Source organism: Ursus arctos, unplaced genomic scaffold (genome assembly GCF_023065955.2).
Source record: "Ursus arctos isolate Adak ecotype North America unplaced genomic scaffold, UrsArc2.0 scaffold_2, whole genome shotgun sequence".
Classification (NCBI taxonomy): domain Eukaryota; kingdom Metazoa; phylum Chordata; class Mammalia; order Carnivora; family Ursidae; genus Ursus; species Ursus arctos.
The window spans coordinates 87,614,018-87,636,775 of NW_026622874.1; the positions used below are offsets into that span (position 1 = coordinate 87,614,018).

Below are 22,758 nucleotides of genomic sequence, written 5' to 3' on the forward strand. Positions count from 1 at the left end.
GCAGCTGCTCGGCCCCGGCTTCCGGGCGGCGTCGGCGCGATGGGGCTGAGGGCCAGTGCAGCTGAGTAGCGGCGGCGTGTGGGCGTGCGGGCCCGGCGGTCTGGCCCGAGGGCTCGGGTCTCGGGCTCTTTGGGAGCCGCCGGAGGGCGCGGAGAGAGCCTAGGATCGCCGTCCGCCGCCACTCCCTGGTATGTCGGCCGAGGCCTCGGGCCCCGCGATGGCCGAGGCCCCGTCCCTCGAAGCTCCTAAGCCCTCGGGTCTCGAACCTGGCTCCGCCGCTTACGGTCTGAAGCCACTGACCCCGAGCAGCAAGTACGTGAAGCTGAACGTGGGCGGCTCGCTGCACTACACCACGCTGCGCACCCTCACGGGACAGGACACCATGCTCAAGGCCATGTTCAGCGGTCGAGCGGAGGTGCTCACCGACGCGGGAGGTATGCCGCGCCACCCTCACCTGTGTGCTCCTCCATCCTCCAGATCCGCGTCCGCCTTCCCTCGCCCAGTCTCCCCTACCCCTTCTCAACCGTCCAGTCAGCTCATTTCACCTCCCTCCAGCCCCGAGTCCCGTCTCATCGCTCCTTTCTCATTCATAATCCCCCTCCTCTCTCAGTCCTTTACCCCGAGCAATAATCAGCATTTATGGAACATCACACGCCCCCCTCCAACAGGCGCTCTGGTAAGTAATTCAACATGTCACTTCAGAATTTTTATTACCAGGCCCCTCCAGTTCTCCCACCCGTTATTCCTCAGCTCAGACGACTTGGGAACCAGCCCTGCTGTCAGCAGCACCCTTCCAGGCAACCTTCATGTTCCTTCCAACTGCCCAGCCTTAATGTTTGCCTCTCTACCTCAGCACTGCTAACTAGCAGCCTGGAGGAGTTGTCTGTCTCTGTGTCCCTCTAGCACAGGTTCCCGTACGTTCTAGGGATCCATCTGTAAATGCAGATTGTAGGAAAAGTCTGTTTTGGGGTTTGCCATGGACACCAGAGAGGAGGGTGGACAGTTCTCTTTGGCAGGTGAACCTACCGTTCGTGGAGTGTTGCATTCAAGGTTGGGACGCAGATGCCCAGGTGGAACTGTAAAGTTTTTGTGAGGGTGGGGGAAGGTATTCAGAGACGGTATAACAAGGATTGTAAGAGCAAGAAAATTAAAATTTGGGTGGTGGAGTTCGGTCTTTAAATATATGAAGTTGAAGAATTTACTTATTTATTCAAGTATTTGTAAAGTGCCGGTTAGTGCCAGAGATACTTTGGTAAATGAATCAGACAAGGTTAGTCTTAGGGACTTCACTTTTTTTATAGGGGCAGGAGGAAAATAATAAGCAAATACACATACAAAAAATACATGTAATTGCAGATAGTAATAAGTTCTGTGAATAATATAAAGGTTAAAATGGTAGTGAACTGGAGGGTGGGGTAGATATTTTAATTAAATAGGATGGTCAGAATTAATACAAAAGTTTAGAGTTTGTTGATAAGGTAATCTGTAATTTTCTCATGGTGGGAACTTTTTTCAATGTAGAACAGATTAGGAAGGGAATTAGTTCTCTGTGTCTACGAGTGTTAAAAAGTGTCTATGGGAGAACTCACTGGATATGCTTTAAAGGGATTTTCTTGGAGATGGCAGAGGTTTGAGACAGATCAGTATTCAGACTTGTAGCTTTGGAATCTGTTTTTGATAAAAATTTAGTAGCTCCAGGGCCCCCTGCAAAGCCATTCTTCCTCCTGCCTCTCTCCATTCCACCAGGTTGGGTGCTGATTGACCGGAGCGGCCGCCACTTTGGTACAATCCTCAACTACCTGCGGGATGGGTCTGTGCCACTGCCTGAGAGTACCAGAGAACTGGGGGAGCTACTAGGCGAAGCACGCTACTACCTGGTACAGGGCCTGATTGAAGACTGCCAACTAGCATTGCAGGTGAGGGGCCCTGGGTCCCACCCTATGCCCATGTCTATGGAGAGCTGCCCAAGCAGTTAGATACTGGGACATTAAAAAATAGAGGGGAGGCATGTGGGGTACTGTCTGGAGAGGCTGCCTGTGGCCTAGCTGTGACTAGCCATGACCGCAGAAGATTCGGGGGTGCCTTCCTGTGTATCCTTGCTGCCTCAAGAAGGACCTCCCTCACCGCCTCATGCCAGGACTGTTGCAGTAGTTAAATGACTGCTCTCTCCTTGCTGTTCCTCCCTGGCTAATCTGGCAATCATACCACCACCCGAGTGATGATCCTTAAACACAGTCGAAATCTATTCTCCCCTCTGCTCAGAAATCTTAAATAACTCCCTGTGCCATAGGGGGGAAAAAATCTAAATTTAAATGAGAATATTATGACCTCCGTGTTTTGGTCCTGTGCTGGGAGGCAGCATTCCACTCCTAGCCAGGTTTTTTGTTTATTTGTTTTCATTTGTTTGGGTTTTTTTTATTAACTTTTTTTTTAGCAATGAAATCTTAGAAGCGGAGCTGCTCCCAATAAAACAGGTTGGGGATTCCACAGCCCCAACTTCTGGGCTTCTCTTCTGTGGATCTCTTAATGTTCTGAGGAGCAGAGCTTAGAAAGCACAGCCAGGACCTGTGGGTTAAGTGTCCCCTCTACCACAGCTGACTGAGTGACCTTGATTGAGTCATTTCCTACCTCTGGCGTTCTGTCCTCCTGTTCCAAAAGATAGGGAAACAAGAAAAATAGGTACAGTGTAATGAGTTTTACATAAAGCCCTTTATGCTGTTCTATTTTTACAATGTTAAAAATGTCCTTTCTTTTATGATACAATATTAATAGGAGATTATGAGTTTCTTTTTTGATGCCCTTTATATATTAAAAAGTGGCAACTATGAACAACTTTCTGTTGTCTTGGTGAATACTTATTGGTTCTTGAAATACAAGTATAGAGTTCCTTTGGGCAATATCCATGTTTTTCAAACTGCATCCCATAGGAAAAAAATGCATCTTATACTCACATATGTATAACTTAAGTAAGAGTTTTATAAAATGATACATTTAGTGAAATACACAGTGCTATATTGTTTTCTTTCTTTTGAATGCTCTTTGGGACTCATTAAACTTATTTCAGGACCCATCAGTGGGTCACCACTTGCAGTTGGAAAACCATTGAACTAGATGATCTTGAAAGTGGGTTCCTGCTCTGTAGTTGTACATTTATCCAGTGTTACCTCACACCCACTGTGCGTTGGGAGTGATTCTGCTGTCTGCTTGTGTGTACATCTTGTACTCCTGCTCGATACATAGGCAGGAGGTTGGGGATGCATCCAAGGTCAAAGAGCCAGCCAGTAAGCCGCAGAGCTCGGATTCAGCCCCAGGTTATCTGACTCCCAGGCGCGGTGCTTTTTCCTCTGTTCCGGTTGCCTCCTTTCCAGGTTTCCCTGATACCGTTCCCATCCTCACCCCACTCAGAGTTTGCTTATTCAGTTGGGGGTTTTGGTTTTGGTTTTTAAGATTCAGGTATAGAGAATTGAATTCATCATACTCCTCAGTGTGTGGTGCTTAATCATCATTGTTCTCTACAAGTCTTTTCTCTTTTTATTTTTCCCCTTAATTCCCAGCCCTTTGCCCACTTCCCTTTTACCCATAGGTACCCCTCCAATTCTAATGTTTTGATACATATACGTGGATTATGTTTGTACCCTTGAAAAGCTAAAAGCTTCGTTTTGTATATGTACTCGTTTTAAATTTCCATAAATGGCATTGAGCTATGGATTGTGTGTTCTGTTTCTTAATTCACTTCTTTCAAGATCTGCTGTCTGTACATTTAGTTCTTTGCTTCTAACAACTGCACAAGAATCTATGGCGTGTGTTCACCATGTTTTATTTATACCTTCCCCTGAGGTTGGAGACCTAGATTGCCTCCACCATCCTTCTGCAAAACGGTGCCACCTGCCACCATCAACATCCTTATACATGTGCCCTTGTGGATCATAGGCCAGGGTTTCTCATGTTTGTAGCTGGGAGTGGAATTGCAGGGGCCCAGAACACATACAAATGAATTTCAGCAAGTATCATCAGATTACTCTCCAGAATGACGTAGCACTTTATAGTCTTGATCAGCAGTACGTAAGGGATCCCATTTCTGCATATTCTCAGCAACACGTGGCATCAGCCAGTGTTGTAATTTTGCCAATCTGATTAGTATAGAGTGATCTCATTTTAATTTGCATGCCTCTAATTACTAATGAGATTGAGCATCTTTTCATGTGCTTACTTGCTTTTGTGGTTTCCCCTTCTGTGAATTGCCTATTCATATTCTTTACCAGATTTTCTACTGAGTTTCCTATCTTTTTCTTGTTGCTTTGTAGAAGATCCTTGCATATTTCAGTTTAGTTCCTAGGGAGAATTAAACCCTAAAGCATGTATTGTACACAATAAATTTACTTTACTCATATGCCTCTAGAATGGTACTATTTGCCTACCATCCTCGGAAAAGTTGAGAAAATAAGTACTCACGTTATTTATTTGTTGGATTTTGAGAGTCAGGTGAGGAATCCTAGTTGAGAAAGTCTGTTTCAGATAATTTCTAGTCAGTTTTAGTTGTCGCCAACATTTTCTCTTAAAATGTCACCTGTCTGTGGCGTCTTTTGTTGAATAGAAATCCTTGATTTTTTTATTATAAATAGCCACTTATTTCCAAAGCAGTATATATATGTATTGTAGAAATTTAGAAAACACAGATAATCAAAAAAATAAAAGCTCCAAATATCCTTCCAGGTCTCTGTGTGTGTGTGTATGTGTGTGTGTGTGTGTGTGTGTGTGTGTGTGTGTTTGCGTATTTGCCAAAATATATATGATCGTGCTATATGTGCTGTTTTGTAATTTGCTTTTTTTTATTTGTTAATAATTGCCATCTTTCTGTGTCAATAAAATTTCTTCTTATCTAACATCCAGAGTATACACAAATTTCTGCATTTGTTCCAGAAACATCTTTTATAACTGCTTCATCTAAACCAGGACCCAGTCTAGATCCTTGCATTACATCTGGTTATTATGTTCTTTAAATCTCTTCCAACCCCAAACCATCCCTTTTTTGCTCATGGCTGACTTGTTAAAAGAGACCACCAACTGTCCTGCACAATGACCCACTTTCGAAATTTGCCTGATTGTTTCCTTATGGTGTCATTTGGTTTGGTACTATACCCTGTTCTGAGTTTTCTGTAAATGAGACAGTAGATTTTTTTTTTTAAGTTTGTTTGTTTGTTTGTTTGTTTTAGTAATCTCTGCACCCAACGTGGGGCTCAAACTCACAACCCTAAGATCAGGAGTCACATGCTCTTCCAGCTGAGCCAGCCAGGCGCCCCAACAGTAGATTTAAAGGCTTGATACTAAACATTTTAATTAGAATACATTTTAGGTACTTTTACGTATTTCATGTTGTGTTGTATTGAGAGATCCATAATATTGCTAATATGACCCATCATTAGTAATGCTCAGAATTGGCCCCTAGATTCAGGTGATGATGATTGGATCCTCCGTTATAGTACACTTCCTTGTTGCCAGTCATAAAGTAATTTGTGTGGTGTTGTTTAGGCACTGTGTGAGTGGCAGTTCCCTATCAACCACACACCAATTGAGAATCCTTACCTGAATCAATAATTTCATTAGGGTTGTAGAGTAATTATAATTGTCATTCCTTCAGCGTTATTACCTGGGATTATGTATAAAGTCACAGTTTCCATTGTCAACTGGAGAAAATCTTGATTTTAATGTCAAGTTCCTCTTTTTTTTCTTTTTTTTTTTCTTAATGGTATATCCTTGTAGAGTCTTGTTTAAAAAGGTTTTTTTTCCATTCTGTCTACATCTTTTATTAGCTTGATAGTTTTATCTTTCATATATGGGTCTTTTAATCTAAATGGAAGTCACTGGTATAAATGTGAATTATGAAGGGATTTAAAGATTTTTTTTGTCCTCCAGAGAGTGAGCTAGTTTTTCCAGTGCTATCTACTAAACATTCTGTGGTAGCCAGTGTCCAAGATAGCCACCAGCAATTCTTGCTTCCTCCTCATTCAGGCTCTTGTATAGTCCCCTCCCACACTGAATAGAGCTAACCTATGTAACCAGTAGGATACTGCGGAAGTGATACTGTGTGACTTCCAAAGCTAGGTCATGAAAGACATTGCAGTTTTTGCCTCTGTCTGGGATCACTCTGGGGGAAACCAGCTGCCGCATGAAGATACCCAATCAGCCCAAGGGAGAGTTTACTTGGTGAGGGACGGAAGCCCCCTGTCAATAGCCAGCACAGACTCCCAGCCATATGGATGAACTATCTCAAGCAGATTCTCTAGGCCCAGTCAAGTCTCCAGATAACTACAGCCCAGGACAACATCTGGACTCCCAACTTCATGAGAGACCCTGGTTCAGACCACCCAACTAACCAAGCTCAGGTTCCCAACTCACGAAACTATATGTGATAATAAATGTTTATTGTTTTAAGCTGCTAAATTTGTAGTAGTTTGTTACCCAGCAAAGGATAACAGAGTAGGGTTCTGGGGTAACAAAAGCCTAAAACATAGGAGTGGCTTTAGAACTGGGAAATGGGCACCAGTTGGCAGGACTTTGAGGAGAATGTTAATAAAAGCCTGAAGAGTTTCAAAGGGTCTGTTCGTGGAAGCCCAATGACCTCAGAGGAGGCTACGGGGTGGCGGGGGTGGGGGTGGGGATGTTACTGGAAACCGGTGCAAAGGGAACCATTGTCATGTAGAAGCAGGATTTTGGCAACACTGTCTCCTACAGTAATGTAGAAAGTAGAAAATGTACCTCATGAACTGGGTGATGTAGCTAAAGAGGTTTCCAGAAAGAATGTTGAAGGGGCCACCGGGTTTCTTGTTGCTGATAGTAAAATAGAAGAGGAGAGGGTAAGCAAGAGGGAAAACAAACAAGGAGGCAGGAATTACTGGGTTTGAGAAGTCCCAGCCTTTCCAGATAACACATGATGTTACAACTCACAAATGGTTTTCTAGCAAAGATCAAATACAGGGCATTCTCAGTAAAACATAGTCTAAAGATGAAGCCGAGGATGTGATTGTAAAAGTCTTTGTTAAGACTTCAGAAATATCCCAGAAGATGCCTCGGAGCACTGTTGATCAAACAATAGTGCTTCTAAGAAGCTGGAGGGTGGTGCCCCTCAGCAGTCTCAGCACATACCCAAAGTAGAGGAGAGCATGTCTCACAAAGATTTTACAAGAATTACATTGGCAGAAACACTGCCAGCTTGGAGCAAAATGACAGAGACTGTTCAAGAGAAGAGGCTTTTGGGCCCCCAAAGCTCTACAGTCAGGAAACCATGGAGCTGCAAGCAAGGACTGTCTTTCATGGAAAAGGAAGGATGATTCAGGGCAGAGGCAAGAGCGTGAAAAATCATTTCTGGCAAGAGTAGGCATCAGAGATGCTAGATTGCAGAATTTTCTGTGAAGCAGTGACTATTGTATGCCACCTACCTCCCCCCAAACATTTGAACAAGAGTCCCCCCCTGATTATCCTAGTGCCTGTTCCACCACTGCGTATATGGGAGGTATATGGGAGAGAGAATTTGGGTCTTTAGTTCACAGGTCTTCAGATCAAGAAGAAATGTACGTAAGGAGCTAGAGTTAAGGAACTACACCCATGGAGCCTCATCCCCACCTGGACTGATTTAGGTGACGGGATTCTGTACTTTAAGCTGATGCTGTAATGGGATGAGACTTTGGGGATTTTGGAAGGGGGTGAGTATGCTTTTCAATGGGAAGGATTTGAAGCAAAGGGGCCAGAAGGTGGCCTGTGGAGCCAGCCTCCAAGGCAGTCCCCAATGATTCTTACTCCCTAGTATTCATTCTTTCGTGTAGTCCCCTTTCACACGGAACAGGGCTGACAAAACCAGGTCATAAAAGACATGGAAGCCTCCACCTTGCTTTCTCGGATTATTTGCTCTGGAGAAGCCAGCTGCCATGTTGCGAGGACACTCAAGCAACCCAATGGAGAGGTCCAGATGACCGGAGTCGGATGTTTCCTGCAGATAGCCAGCATGAACTTGCCAGCCATGTGAATAAGCTTTCTCAGACACAAATCCTCCAGACCCAGGCATGCCTTCAGATTCCTGCAGCACTGGCTGACTTGGCTACAACGTCAAGACAGACCCCTATGCCAAAACGACCCAGCTAGGGCACTCCTGAATTCCTAACCCACAGAAACTGAGATAATAAATATTTATTGTTGCTTTAAGCTGGTAAGCTTGGGGATAGTTTATTACACAGCAATAACCAATACACACTCCATACTTACCCCACTGATATGTGGTGTCCCCTTTATAAATATCAGTTCTCACATATACATCAGCCTGCTTTCAAACTCTCTTTTGTGTTCCATTGGTTTTGTGTGTGTTCCCCAAAACCAAAACCACACTGTTTTCATTAGTATGGCCTTATAGGATATCTTAATACAGGATAGCATCAGTCCTTCCTCTTGGTTCTTTTTAAAAATTGACCTAAGTAATAATAGACTTTTATTCTCCCATATTAATGTTAGAAAAGGTCTTTTTTTTTTTTTTAAGATTTTATGTATTTATTTATTTATTTATTTATTTATTTGTCAGAGAGAGAGAGTGCGCACACAAGCAGGGGGATCAGCAGGCAGAGGGAGAAGCAGGCTCCCTGCTGAGCAAGAAGCCAATACAGGACCCTATCACAGGACCCTGGGATCGTGACCTGAGCTGAAGGCAGATGCTTAACTGACTGAGCCACCCAGGTGTCCCTAATGTTAGAAAGGTCTTATGAGTTTCTCAAAAAAAAAAAAAAAAAAAAAAAAAAATCTGGTATTTCTGGTTGAGAAAAAGATCTGGTTGAGAGAGGTGAAAGGGGTTTTGGCATAAAGATTCTGGAAGACAGAAAAGAGGAAAGAAGCCCATGTATCTGGTTCTGCCTCAGACCTCATCCCACCCAACCAGGTTCATTTATTAACAGACTCTGAGCATCCACTGTATACTAGGCACTCCCTAGGTGAGAAGAGACAGATCAGAAGTAAACATACGAGAAAATGTGAGGAACTCAGTGCTGTGAAGAATGAGCTGCTAACGTGTAAAGGAGGTAGACGAGGCTGTTTTAGTCAGGGAGCTTTAGGAGACGGACCAGCACTCTCTGAGGGGTACTGTTTTGAGTTATCTGAATGGCATGAAGGGGCCAGCCGAGCACACAGCAGTGTCGACCATTCCAGGCAGTGGGAACAGCAAAGGGCCGGGTGGGCACAAGGAACAGGCCGTGGGTGAGGCTGAAGCCCAGCAAGCCAGGGAGAGTGGTGGAGACAAGATCAGACAGATTGGATCCCGCAGAGCTCTGTGGACCACTGAGTCTGGATTTTCCCCCAAAGGCAGCAAGCAGCTTTGGACGGCTTTTAAGTGGGGGAGTGAGTGACCTCTGGTTGTGCTGTTAACCACCTTGCGCTTCTTCTCCAGCAAAAAAGGGAGAACCTGTCCCCGCTGTGCCTCATCCCCACGGTGACATCTCCCCGGGAGGAGCAGCAGCTCCTGGCCAGCACCTCCAAGGTGAGGCCCCTGAGCCCTGGAGGGTGGAGGCGGGGGGCCTCTCCCTGCAGCCTGACCCCCACCCTTGTCCATGCTCTCCCCCACAGCCCGTGGTGAAGCTCCTGCACAACCGCAGTAACAACAAGTACTCCTACACCAGGTGACGGCCCGGGGTGGGGAGGCGCCCTGGGGAGGGGGCGGGCTCAGGCACAGTCCCGATGATGGGGTCCTGGGTGAGCCCACCCAGGGTGAGGGGGCCGGGGCTGCTCAGAGGGACAGAATGCCCGTCAGGATGCAGAGTCCAGCCCCGAGTGCTTTGGCCAGGTCCTTTTCACCCCGGAGGTTCAGTGGGCTGACCTGCAAACCGTTCCGGCAAGGATTAGATGAGAGTGGGTAGCATTACGAAGGGCATTTCCACAACAGACGTTGCTTTCGCGCTCCACACCTTAACTCCCATAATCCTCACGGTTGTTCGAGGTAGTACTATCTCCATTTGACAGATGAGGGAACTGAGGCACCAAGAGGTGAAGAAACTTGCCTGGTGTCACTTGGTTCAAGCTAGGACTTTAGGTGAAGACACCAGCCGCCCTGCCCCCCCCCCCCCCCCCCCCCGCCTGTGCGGGTAGCCCCTCTACTGTGCTGGGATTCGCTTGGCAAATGCTGCTGCTTGACTGAGGCCAGCTTAACCTGACTCTGGGGGGCGGAGGAAGTTCCCTGCTGGGCGCCAGGACCTGAGTGCAGGGTAGGTGGGGCCCCTGTGCGGGGGGGGGGGGGGGGGGGGGGGCGGACAGGACGACAAGACCAGAGGGAAGGAAGCCAGGGTGCTAAGGCCTCCTGGCCCCCTGGTCCTCAGCACTTCAGATGACAACCTCCTTAAGAACATTGAGCTGTTTGACAAACTGGCCCTGCGCTTCCACGGGCGGCTGCTTTTCCTCAAGGATGTCCTGGGGGACGAGATCTGCTGCTGGTCCTTCTACGGGCAGGGCCGCAAAATCGCCGAGGTGTGCTGCACCTCCATTGTCTATGCCACGGAGAAGAAGCAGACCAAGGTCAGAAGGGGTTCAGGCCCTGGTCAGGGAGGGCTGTGGTGGTGGGCAGCCCCAGGACCCCGGCCAGCGGCAAGTCCTGGGAGTCAGGAGGTGCAGTTCCAAGTTCTGGGGTCTCATGTAACCTTGGGCAAGTTACCTTCCTCCTGGGGGTCTCTGTTCCTCCATGAAATGAGGGTGTTGGATTACAGTGGGATTCTTCACGCAGCCCATTTGGGTCTCAAGGCAGACTTGAAGTGGTATGTTGGTTCGGGAATGTGTACACGTTTCTCCATATAAAAGGACCATATTTCTTAGAATGTCCGAAGGGTCCGTGGCCCAAAATAGATTCTTAAAACCTCAGGACTGTAGAACACATGGGTCTCTTAGAACACACTGAGTTTGTAAGTCCTGCGTCATTCACACGGCAGTCATCAGCAGATACTTCTTGAGCACCTCCTCTGCACGAGGCACCAGGCCTGGAATCCAGGTGAATGAAAGGCCCAGTAAAGCACCACCCCTCGGTTGTGCCATCTGCTCCCTTCTGACCTTGATATGAGGGAAGTGCCTCAGATACACACGTCTCTGAGCCCCCAGTGCTATTTCATACCTCCCCACCTTTGCACACTCTGGTCCCTCTTCTTGTACTTTTCCCCATCCCCATCTGCCTGATGAACTTGTGCTGAGTCTTTAAGACACAAGCTAAGCACAGCTTTCTTTGGGACACCTTTGCTCATGACCTTTCAACCCCTCCCAACCCCAAAGTGGGTCATACTTCCTTCTTAGTCTGCAGCAGGCAGGAGGGTGTCACAGCAGCAGCAAGGGGTTAGCTCGTTGAGGGCAGGGCTCTAGCTTCTCTTCCTGTCTCTCTAGCAGTAGACAGGCGCTTATCACGCAGTGGAAGCTAGGAAGCATTTATTGAATGCATGCATGAATGAATGAATGACCCAACTTCCAAGAAGTTTCCACTGGAACTAGGAAGACAGGAAGATAAACCAGTAATGACAATGCAGCTTGTTAAGAGTTACGTTAGCTCTGTCCTCCAGGCCACACGACACCTCCTCTGTCCCTCTCCAACACCTCCTCACTTCACCCCTTTCTACTCTCTCTCCACTCTGCCTCCCTCCTGCTGGTCTTCAAATACTGTACTAAGTGCGCACCTGCTTCGAGGCTGTTAACCTTGCTGTTGCCCTTTCTCTACTTACCCACCTGGCTCCTTACCCCATTCTCTGACTGTTGGTTGAGTGTTACCCTTTCAACGAGGCCTCCTCTGAACGCCCTCTCTGAAGTTGTAACATTCGTGGCTATGACCCTCCCTACCCCCTTTTTCCTGCTGTATTTTTTCCTGTAACATCACCATCTGAGTTGATATTTGATTACATGTATGTCCGGGTCCTCCCGTAGAATGTAAGCTTCCTGCAGACAGGAACTTCGTTTGGTTCACTGCTGTATTCCCAGTGCCTAGAACAACACCTGGCATGGTGCTGTCACTCAGTAAGTATTTGTCAAATGAAAGAACATACCAAGAGACTTGGCAGCAAAGGAGAGAAAACAAGTAACTTGCCTGACTTCAGAGCTGAAGGATAAGTATGACTTCGCTGAGTAAAGAATTTGCCAAGAGGAGAGCTAGTCCAGGCCAAAGAACGTGTGCTTGCGAAGGCCAGGGGGTATGCCGGTGTGGGATCGGCTGCGGCGGGGGCTGTCTGTGTACCTGCATCAGAGGGTAGGAGCTGGGGCTTGCTGGCCTTTTGCAGGTGGAATTCCCAGAGGCCCGGATCTTTGAGGAGACCTTGAACATCCTGATCTACGAGACTCCCCGGGGCCCAGACCCAGCCCTCCTGGAGGCCACAGGGGGTGCAGCCGGAGGTGGTGGGGCAGGCCGAGGGGAGGATGAGGAGAACCGAGAGCACCGTGTCCGCAGGATCCATGTCCGGCGCCACATCACGCACGATGAGCGTCCTCATGGCCAACAGATTGTCTTCAAGGACTGACCTTTGACATTTCTTTCTGTTTTCCTCCTGCCACTGGAACGCAGTTCCTCTCTCTTTCCCTCCCCTTCCCAGACCTTTGCCCCGGCTTTGCTGGCCAAGTCGTGGGTCCACCTTCTGTCCCTTCGTTGCATGGTACAGTTCACTATAGCCCTCTTCCGTTCATTCCCACCTCCCTGCTAACAGCACGGTACGTTCCAGCCCCTTCCATCAGTCAGAACCCTTCAGAAGACCTGCATTTGTTGCCTCATCCCATCCTTGTCCTGCTATCTTCCCACACCAGCTGGTTTAGAATGATTTAGAATTCCCTTTTTCTCTTTCTCTCTCTCTTTTTTTAGTACATCATACATGCCAAAGTGTCAAGCCAGCCCTTACTGACACCCACCATGTTCTGAGCCGCCTCCCCACCATTGTGCAGCGTACTTTCCCTCCCTCCTCCTTCCCCCACCAGTCCCCCTACCCCTTTAACTTTGTACTAGGCTGGCCTGGGCTTGCACCAGCTCAGCCATCTTCTCAACCTATTTCATATTATTTATTTTAATTTTCTATTAAATTATTGGAATAAAGTTGAGTTGAGGGTCTGGTGCTGGCTCCGGGGCAGAGGGTCAAGGAGATGGCTTGTGTTAAGGAGGTACTTGGCTAGTTGGCTAGGAGAGGACAGGAGCACCTGCCCCAAGCCTTTAACTGGGCTGGTAGCTGGAAGAAGGTAGTCAGGAGTTAGGAGAGGACTTAAAATCTGTATTTCAGTGTAGGCTGGCCAGTTCCCACCCTCAGCCCCACCCCACCCCCTGCAGCGGAGAGGAGGTCCTGGCTACCACTCAAGCTATCCCTGAGTGCAGCACCTCTCCAGCCCAGATGTCTTCAAGGGTCTGGTGCGAAGACAAAGTCAAGGGCCTGGCGCTCGGCTCCGGCCACATTGGGGTGCCAAAGGTCCACGATGAAGACCACTCGAGGCCCATCTTCGGGGGAGCCTAGGGCACATGGGGATGGAGACAAGAGAGGGACTGACATTAACTACTTACCTGCCAGAGCACCCACCATATACTCATAACAGCTAACACTTTGTAATTAAGTGCCAGGCTCTGTTCTAACCCCTTATAGATGTTAACTCTTAATCATCAAAACAAACTGCAAGTCAGTACAACGATTATTCCCATTTTATACGAAGTAACTGAGGCACAAAGAGATTGATTAATTTGCCCAAGTTCACACAGCTAGTCGGACAGGAACCCGGGTGGTTCAGGCCCAGGGTCTTGTTAACCACTTTGCTGTGCACCTCCGTGACCTCATTTAATCCCTGCAGTCACCTATAAAGAAGGTGATTGCCCCACTTCACAGGTGTTGGGGAAAGTTCTATGACTTGTTCAAGGTCATGCAGCTGGAAAATGGTAGTGCTAGGACAGGGAGCCAGTTGGGCTTGATTCTGCAGCCTCTAATCTATTCCCCTTCACTCAGTCTCTCATTCCTCCTAGCAGAACGGGAGCCCATTACCATTATGAGCCACTGTGTGCAGGAAGGAGTCATCCACCAGTAGACAGTGCCCCTCAGCCCAGCACTGGGGCTCGCCCCCGACCACCAGCTCACAGCCGGGAGGAATCTTCAGGCCTGTGGAAAGAGACCCAGGCATCCAACACCCCTGCCTCCATCAAAGGGGCCCACCCCATTCAGTCAAAAAGCAGTTTGAGGGTCTTAAAACGCCCCACATGGTGTCCCTCCTTGCTCTCTGGAAGGTGTCCCACATGTAATTGCAATACAGTACCGGATGAAAGAAGTGCTGGGAGATAGGGGAAAGGCAGTGCAAAGCACAATTTACTTGTTCCAAAGGAAAGGGAAGGCTTCCTGGAGGAAGCGGCATCTCTTCTTGGGCTTCTGTCAGTTTAGCTCAAGAACCTACTTACTGTATGCTCGGCCCTCATTAGTATAAAACTAATGGATCCATTTAGGCTCAAGGACCACAACAGAGTAAAGTGTTGTGAGGAAACTGAGCAGCCAACTCAAATGATGGGGAATAGGAAGACCTCCCAGAGCAGGTGTGGCACTTGAAAGTGGGAGCCCTGAAGGCTGAGTAGGAGTTTTCCAGGAGGTAATAGGTGATAAGGGGAAAGACATTCTGGACTGAGGATCGCATGAGTGTGGCATCTGCCAGGATCAGCCAGAAGGCTCTCCTGATCTGATGCATGGTGGGAGGGAAGGGGAGGAAGGGAACAGGTGGGAAATAAGGAGAGAAAGAATCTGGACTTGATCCTGAGGCCAGTGTGCTTTGAAATGGAGGACACATCAAATTAGTGGCACAGGAAGTTATTTTAGGCCACACAAGGTTTTAAATAACACTGCATTAAATAACAAAATTGTTTCCTTTTCCATTTTCTCTCAGTCTTCAGAAAATGAAGAAGGGAATCTCAGGTTGGTGCTACCATAGCTTTAACACCCCACTAATACCGCTCCCTTCTAAAGGAAGAGAGGGTAGGCTTCAGTCTCAGACTGGAGTATTTAGCTAGAATATTTAAAGCTTTTTTTTTTTTTTAGTTTGTTTTTTTATGAGTACTTTCTATCTAGTGCAAGTAATACTGATTATCATTGTTCTATAAAGATTCCTTTTAAACAGACGAGTGAAACAAAATGTAAGGGGAATCAGTACCAAGAAGCATAGTCCAGATGGTAAATGACAATGGCAAAGCTTATGAAGATGGTTGACAGGTCACTGAAGGTTAGGAAATGCTGCTGTGGGCAACAGGGAGTCAGGGAAGATTTCTGAGAAGAGAGGCATGATCAGAAGCACAGTGTAGACAGGAGCAGAGCGGAAAGTCTGGAGGAGGAATCATGGAGGCAAGGAAGTTGTCTGTAGGCAGCATCTACTTACCCAGATGGCATCTGACCCGGGCATTGGTGGGCCCACAGCGACCCTCAAGCCGGGCCCCAGGCAGGAGGACAGAAAAGCCAGCATTGCCGAAGGTGTTGGCACTCATAAAGCTCCGCAGCCCCCTCAGTGCCCGATAGGCCCCTGGGCACCGGCGGCAGTTGCTGGGTTGGCACCGGCCTGCTTGGTACAGCAGGAGCTGGTAGCACCCAGGGGCCAGGGGTGGGGACCAGCCCCGAGGCAGAGGAGTAGTCCCTGAGAAGTCCCAACTCACAGCCCCAAAGTCCCGCAAAATGGCAGGGAAGCTGCTCTCCAGGAGCTCCACGTCATGCCGCTGGGCATCCCGTGGCACGAAGGGGGCTGAGGGCAGGTCTGGCAAAAAAAGCAGGCCTGGGCGCTGAATGCCCAGGACCCCTGGCCCTCCCCCAGGGCCTGGGCCACCTTGAGCTGCCCGCCTCACCCTACCCATGCCAGCCCAGGAGTAGCGCCTGGCATAGGCCCGCAGGCGACGGCTCACTAGGCCTTCTGCCCTGGGTCCGTCCCCAGGCTCCCCAGAGCTCCCTGGGCTTGGCCTGCCCTTCTCAGAGCATCCCCTAGGCCCTCCACCAACACCCCCAGCCTGACTCCCAGCGCCTAGAGCCTGCGTGTCTTGGGAGCCCAGGCGGTAACAGTACCAGAGGAAAAGGGAAGTGAGGGCTCCAAGGAGCAGGGTGAGGGCTGAGGAGGCCAAGGGTGATGGCCACACAGGCATGATGGGCAGAGAGGCCCTGGCCAGGAGGCCTGGGGCATCTTCCAGACCCCAGTTTCCCTGTCCTCCCAGTTCTCCACCGGTTCCCTCTGTGGCTGCTCCCGGGTTACCCCCTGGGCTGTTTCCCCTCCACATTTCCCACTCTTGATTCTCTCTCCTGAGGTCTTCTCTTCACCTTCTATCTCCCTCTTTCTCACCTCCTTCAAGAACCTCCCAGTCCTCCTTTCTCTTTCTTTCCTTCTATTGCTCTCCCCTTCTACCTCTTCTTTCTCCTTCAACTCTCTCCTCTTCCTTTCCCCCCACCCCCTCTCCTTTCTCCTTCCGGCAGTTTCTCTCCTTCAGCCTCTCCTTTCCCCACCCTCTCTGTCTCCCCTCTCCTTTCTTCTCTCCTCCCTCTCCTCCCCGCCCCTCTTTTAGCTCTCCCTCCCTTCCTTCTAGCTTCCCCGGACAGCAGTTCCTACCCCACCTGGACCCGCAGCCCTGGGAGCCCGCAACCAGTTGTCCTCCGCAGCGGCTTCTCTCTCTCCTTCCAACCCCTTGTCCCCTTCTGCCCTCGCTTCTCACTCGACCCGACCCGCGGGTCTCCTCTCTCTGTCTCTGTCTCTTTCTCTTTCCCCGTCTCTCTCTGTCTCCCTCTCTCCCTCTACCCCTCCCTCCCTCTCTCCTACTCGTTCCTTCCTTGGCTCCCACTCACCCTGACGTCACCCCTCCCCACAGTCATCTCAGCTTAGCTACCCCCGCCCCCACCCAGTGGCAGTCGCATCTCAGCCGGGAGGGGGGGGTCGTCTCCGGATTTGTCTCCCCTCCCCGCCCCGACGGGGCGCCACGTGGGGCGCAGGGGGCACTGTGCCAAGCTCCAGCCGCCCCGCATTGCGAAAAGAAGGGGCGGGGGCTGAGGGAGGGGCGTGGCAAGACAAGGGGCGGGGCGAGCGCGTAGACTGATGGACAGGGCCGGCGCTCGCGGACTGAGGACAGGGACACTGCGGCCCATCCGTAGGTCTGCTGAGCCCTTGACCAGTTGGCCTGTGACTCCCCTCCCCCCTCCGCCTCCACTAGAGCCAGCCCCCCATCTCTGGGAGCCTGATTGATAGTGAGGGCGGCTTCAGCCAATCGCCCGCGGCGTCGGGGGCCGGGCCGCTCCGGCGGGGCCGAGAAGAGCTGTCCGCTAGCTGGTGGTGCTGAAAAGGGCGCCCAGAGGCGTTGTGAAGGAGGTCAGGAGGAAAAAAAAAAAAAAAAAAAGTTGAAGCTGCCTGGCAGCTGGCCGGGGTCATGTATGTAAGAGAAGGGGTCTCTCCTCCCCAGATCTTGGCCTGTCGCCCCTTTGACTTCTCATAAACGTGGAAATTTGCCATTCTCCTGGAGGAGGGGAAAGCCCATTTCACATGAGCTGTAAAAGGGAAAGGGAAGTCCCGTGGGGAGGGGGGAAGTATCTGGATGTGGGCAGGGGGCATATAGGGGAGCTGAGCAAGCGTGAACCCAGCTGTGCCGCCCCTCGGCACCCTGGGAAGAGGAGATTTAGATTCCAGATGTGCTGGAAAGGCTGGGGGAAGGGGTTGTAATTACAGCTAGGACCAGAGTTTCCTTTGCCTCCCCTAGGGGCCGCGGGAGTGAGGATTACGGTCTGGCTCATGTGGTCCCTCCTTCCTCCATCTGCACTTCCTCCTTCTCCCTCCCCACCCCCGTCGCCCCCAAATAAATCCCAGGCCCCTCCCTTCGCCCGTCCCCAGGATCTGACGTGGGCTCGACACCTTTCTCAGCTTCTCCCTCCCGCAGCTCCAGTGCCCGAGCCTCGGCTCTCCAGGTTCCGCAACCCCCTCCCCTCCCCACCAAGCCCCGCTAGAGCACAGTAGGAACCCTCCCGATCCTCGACCCCACCCCAGACCCCCAGAAGCTGTCTTGCCTCTCCCCACTCCCCCAGCTTGGGATCCAGCTAGCTCGCTGGACCCAGGCGCCCGAGCGAGCGAGAGGGTAACCCAGGCGACCCAGCCCCTTCGGCTTTCTCGGTCCCACCCCCTGCAGCCGGAGCCGCGCCCCCTCTTCCACAGAACCGATAGCAGAGGACAGAGGAGATTGGGCAAGGAGGAGTGGGATCCAGGCGACCCCCAGCCCAATTCTGCCCCTCCATCCCAAGAGGCAGAGAAATTTTCTTCCTTGCTAAAGGCTAGCAGGAAAAAAAAAGAAAGGAAGGAAGGAAGAAAATTAAAGGGAAAGATAAAAGGAGACGGAGGAAAGGTGACAGCTAGATTATTTAGGAGAGGCGCAGAGGAGAGAAATCGGTGTGAGTCGCCATGGGGACTCCCAGGGCCCAGCACCCGCCGCCTCCCCAGCTGCTGTTCCTAATTCTGCTGAGCTGTCCCTGGATTCAGGGTAAGGACGTGGGAGCGTGGGGGTAGGCCCTGGGACGGTCCCCAGCTGGGTCCTCTACCATCCTTTCTCTGAACATCCTGGGCTTTCTGAGCTTCTGGGGGAGGGGAGGGGTACAGCTGACAGGGAAGGGGCAAGTCAGGGCTTTCTGGCTTGTACCTGGAGCCCTAACCCCCAATACTGAGAAGGTGGTGAAATGAATGAGGGGAGCTTTTACCAGCATCTCAGGGGTTAAATCCAGGAAGAAGGGCTGGGGAAGTTGGGGGGATGTCTGCGGAGGCGGCAGAAGCATGCAGGGTACCTGGGTGGGAGATGGAGGTGCTGGGAGAGATGCCAGGCACTGCACACGCAAATGTTCTTGGACGTATGGACAAAGGCAGATGAACAGAGGCAGTGCTCAGAGCCCAGATATTCAGTCCTCTATTCTGACCCCTCACCAGACTCCAGGGAAGCAGGCAGAGACTGCAGAGAATGAGAGAGAGGAGAGAGAGAGAGAGAGAGAGAGAGAGAGAGAGAGAGAGAGAGAGAGATAGAGAACCACACTGCAGAGATAGAAACCCAGAGAGAAAGCTGGGCATTGCGGAAGCAAGGGCTGGGAGGTGCTACCAGACCCTCCGCAGAGCTCCAGCGTTGGGGGAAGAGCACCATTGAGGGGAAAAGGAAGGTAGCACTGTGGCCCCGCTCCACTCTGCGGGCGCTGTCCAGGGTTCATAAGAGCCAAGATGCTCAGTGAAGGCCCAGCCGGGGGCGGGTTGGGGGGGGGGAGGAGGAAGTGTAGGAGTGCGAGGGGCAGCTGGGAGCCCCTCCTCCAATCTTGGCTCTCAGCCCAGTCTGGGACCCTCTGAGCTCCTGCAGGCCCAGCTGACTGAGGGGGGAGGAAGAGCTCTGGAAAAGATCTTTCTGGAGAAGGAAGGAGTGTGGGGCAGTGGAAGGGCTCACACAACTTCATCTCCTAGGTCTGCCCCTGAAGGAAGAAGAGGTACTGCCAGAGCCTGGAAGTGAGGCCCCCACAGTAGCCTCTGAGGCTTTGGCTGAGCTGCTCCATGGGGCCCTGCTGAGGAGGGGTCCAGAGATGGGCTACCTGCCGGGTGAGGCTCCCAGAGTGGCAGGAGTGACACAGAGAAAGAGGGAGGGACATTAGCTCGGGGAAATGGGGATCCAAGCCAGTGACACTCAGAGAGGGATGGTTAGAGAGAGTCAGAACAGCATAGACAGAGAACCAGGGCAATTGAGACCAAATGATCAGAAGCCAGAGCCAGACAGAAAAACAGACCATCAGAGAGACAGATGGAAACTCAGAGAACCAGAGTGTAAGGAATGGGAGAGAGAGACAGAAAGAAAGAGAAATGAAGAGAGTAGCAGATTTAGAATCATACGATTAGAGAGCCATAAGAATACTAAACAGAGAAGAAGAGTTCCAGAGAGAGCAAAAGAGAGGAAGAGGAGGGGGAAAGGGGAGTGCAGAAAGGGAGCTGGGTCTGAACGGGAAGCATGGAGAGGCTCAAGGAGACTGTCCAAGAGCGGAAGGGTCTGGGTAGAGAGGTGGAGAGGGAGGGGTGGGGAAGTCAGGCTGTGGAAGCCTTGGGAGAAGGTGCAGAGTTCGGGTGCGGAAGGGAGAGGTGGGGGGCCTGCACCTTGTGGGGGAGGTCTTTTGGGTTCAGTGGGGGAGCCCCCAGTTTCCCGCAGCCCTGCTGTTCCCCACCCATGGCCCACCAATTTGCTCCTTCTGCACCCTGACTTCCCTTGCACTGTCCCAGGATCTGATCCAGACCCCACACTAGCCACCCCTCCAGCCGGCCAGACTCTTGCAGCGCCCTCCCTGCCACGGGCCACTGAGCCAGGGACAGGGCCTCTGACAACAGCTGTAACCCCTGAAGGGGGCAGGGGGGCAGGCCCCACCGCACCAGAGCTGCTGACCCCGCCCCCGGGAACTACGGCCCCGCCCCTTCCTGGCCCCGCCTCCCCAGGCCCGCCCCTCGTGCCTGAGGGAGGAGAGGAGGAGACCACGACCACCATCATCACCACGACAACTGTTACCACCACGGTGACCAGCCCAGGTGAGGCGTTTGAATGGGAATGGGGACAGTGTGCAGGAGCATGAATGCGGGAGAGGAGGGTGGGATGCAGGGAGAGAGGCTGCTGGAAACGCGGGGAAGAAGGAGTCTGGGTACAGATGGGAGAAGGGCTAAAGCTCAATAATAACGAAGGCTGGCATGTGTCTACCCTTGCTGGGTACCAGCACCGTCCCACGTGTTTTATCTTTATTACAACTGGGGAAGGGAGTTGTGGGCATGGGAGGGAGAGGGAGCAGCAGATAAAGATGGGGAGGGGTGCTGGGGACAAGACAGGTGAAGGCTCCTAGAGTTGCTTGGCTGGGAGGGCAAGAACACAGGGATTCACTCAATTTCGGCCACTTGTGTCCCTTTAGTTCTGTGTAATAACAACATCTCTGAGGGTGAAGGGCACGTGGAGTCTCCAGACTTGGGGAGCGCGGCCAGCCGCACCACGGGCCTCCTGGACTGCACATACAGCATTCACGTCTACCCTGGCTATGGCATTGAGATCCAGGTAACTGGACTTTGAAGCCCCCAAGCCCTTTCCTCTGGGCCCATGTGTGTGCACAGATCTGGCCTGGGAACCAGAGAAACTTTTCTGACTCAGATGCGCCTGTTTTCTGAGGATCTCAAAGACTCTCCTGGAGTTCTATAATCTGGCCAGTCACGGTTGTATCTGGGCTGCCACAGACAGGGGAAAGGAAGGCAGACGGTGGGAGACTTAGGGGTCACCCACCCTGCCTGACTCGCCCTGGGTCGGGGGGGTGTCTGGGTCTGGCTTCTTTAGGTGCAGACGCTGAACCTCTCTCGGGAGGAGGAACTCCTGGTGCTGGCTGGTGGGGGGTCCCCGGGCTTGGCTCCCCGACTCCTGGCTAACTCCTCCATGCTGGGAGAAGGACAGGTCCTTCGGAGTCCAACCAACCGGCTGCTCCTGCACTTCCAGAGCCCACGGGTTCCAAGGGGCGGTGGCTTCAGGATCCACTATCAGGGTGAGGAATCTGGGGAGCTGGTGGAAGGGCAGGGGCCACACTGGGCACAAGGGACATCCCTGGGAGGCTTCTAAGCACAAGGAGATGTCAGGGGCTTTTCATCCTGACTAGGACCCTGGGGGGCAGAGCCCTCAGAGGAGATCTAGACACACTTATTTCATACACTCACAGACCTGTGTCTGGGTGTGCACACATCCGGGTGGCAGTTCCTCCATTCACTCGACAAAGGTTTATTGAGCACCCATTTCATACCGGCCCTGTGTTGTCCTTGGAGAGAGGAAGGAACAAGCCAGATATAAGTCTTCAAAGAACTCAGAATCTAGGTAAGGAGATGGGCAAGTAATCAGGATGATTATAATTCAATGAGATAAGGACCTATATCCCAATGATGAAGGAAACACAGGCAGAAGGAACAAATTTCAAAGGGACCTAAATTTCTCCTAAGGAATATAGGGACACCTTCTTGGAGGAGGTAACAAAGCTGGGACCCAAAAGATATGCTACTAGGGGAAGGGTGGGAGGGGGAGAAAAAGGAAGGAATGGATCCGTCCAGCTGGATGGAAAAGCATGACCCCCTTGAGGAGTTGAAGTAATTCAGCATGGAAGATAGAATTGTCCTAGCTGTGTGACCTGGGGTGAGTTACTTAACCTTTCTGTGCCCCACTGTCTCATCTGAAAAATGGAGATCATAATACTTGGCTCATGGTATGATTAGGAAGACCAAATTAACTAATAATACATGTCAAGTGCTTAAAATAGTGTCTGGTACACAGCGAGAGCTCAGAAATATCAGTCACTGCCACAGAAAAGCCCAGAAAGTGGTGGGAGAGAAGCAGGCTACAAGAGACCAGCCTAGGAGGTAGGTTGGATTCAGATCATGAAAGGTCTCATCAGCTTCAGTAAGAAGTACAGACTGCTTTATCCTGCAAGGGACGTGGAGACATTTTGAAATGTTTTAAGCAAGATAGTGACAGCCTCAGATTTGTGACCTAGAAAGATCCGCTGACTTTGGGGGGTGTGGGAGGGGATTGTATCCATGCACGACTGCATTCATGAGCACCGCCCACAGACAACCTACACACAGGTGCACATCCGTACTCACCTGTGTGTACGGGAACCTTCCCACAGTGCAAGTGTATGCGCTAGCATACATATGTGTGTGAGGCCAGGGGCCTGGCCCACTGTGCCATTCCAGACACTGCTGCCATCTCCAAAGTCCCTTCCTGTGCTCCTCAGAAACAGT

General features: G+C 51.0%; 3 protein-coding genes across 7 annotated transcripts in view; 2 read left to right on the top strand and 1 right to left on the bottom strand.

Annotated features, from left to right (window-relative positions):
* On the top strand, window positions 1-16,967 carry KCTD13 (potassium channel tetramerization domain containing 13). 3 transcript variants are annotated; one of them, XM_026515760.4, is made up of 6 exons: window positions 1-434; window positions 1,747-1,916; window positions 9,422-9,511; window positions 9,598-9,650; window positions 10,344-10,539; window positions 12,270-13,069. In XM_026515760.4, the coding sequence occupies exons 1-6, from the start codon at window positions 191-193 to the stop codon at window positions 12,504-12,506; spliced, it is 990 nt and encodes a 329-aa protein (XP_026371545.1). In that variant the 5' UTR covers window positions 1-190; the 3' UTR covers window positions 12,507-13,069. The 3 variants fall into 3 exon arrangements, with proteins under 3 accessions (XP_026371545.1, XP_044246083.1, XP_048080721.1); XM_048224764.2 differs by lacking the exon at window positions 12,270-13,069 and adding an exon at window positions 14,878-16,967 and having other exon boundaries at window positions 24-434; XM_044390148.3 differs by having other exon boundaries at window positions 11-434; window positions 10,344-13,069.
* Window positions 13,065-22,758, bottom strand: part of ASPHD1 (aspartate beta-hydroxylase domain containing 1) — a 19,342-nt gene continuing 9,648 nt past the window's right edge. The window contains exons 1-3 of one of the 2 annotated variants that reach the window (XM_026515759.4): window positions 15,364-16,432; window positions 13,995-14,108; window positions 13,065-13,474 (exon numbers count right to left, since the gene is read on the bottom strand). In XM_026515759.4, the coding sequence (XP_026371544.1) occupies window positions 13,365-13,474; window positions 13,995-14,108; window positions 15,364-16,243 (1,104 nt within the window). In that variant the 5' untranslated portion in view covers window positions 16,244-16,432 and the 3' untranslated portion in view covers window positions 13,065-13,364. Of the gene's footprint in view, window positions 13,475-13,994; window positions 14,109-15,363; window positions 16,433-22,758 lie in introns of those variants that run through there. The other variant, XR_006411379.3, reaches the window with a different exon arrangement.
* SEZ6L2 (seizure related 6 homolog like 2) overlaps window positions 17,579-22,758 on the top strand; it is an 18,822-nt gene continuing 13,642 nt past the window's right edge. Inside the window, exons 1-5 of one of the 2 annotated variants that reach the window (XM_026515757.4) lie at window positions 17,579-18,475; window positions 19,429-19,560; window positions 20,230-20,529; window positions 20,901-21,040; window positions 21,314-21,515. In XM_026515757.4, the coding sequence (XP_026371542.1) occupies window positions 18,397-18,475; window positions 19,429-19,560; window positions 20,230-20,529; window positions 20,901-21,040; window positions 21,314-21,515 (853 nt within the window). In that variant the 5' untranslated portion in view covers window positions 17,579-18,396. The remainder of the gene's footprint in view (window positions 18,476-19,428; window positions 19,561-20,229; window positions 20,530-20,900; window positions 21,041-21,313; window positions 21,516-22,758) is intronic. The other variant, XM_057314935.1, reaches the window with a different exon arrangement.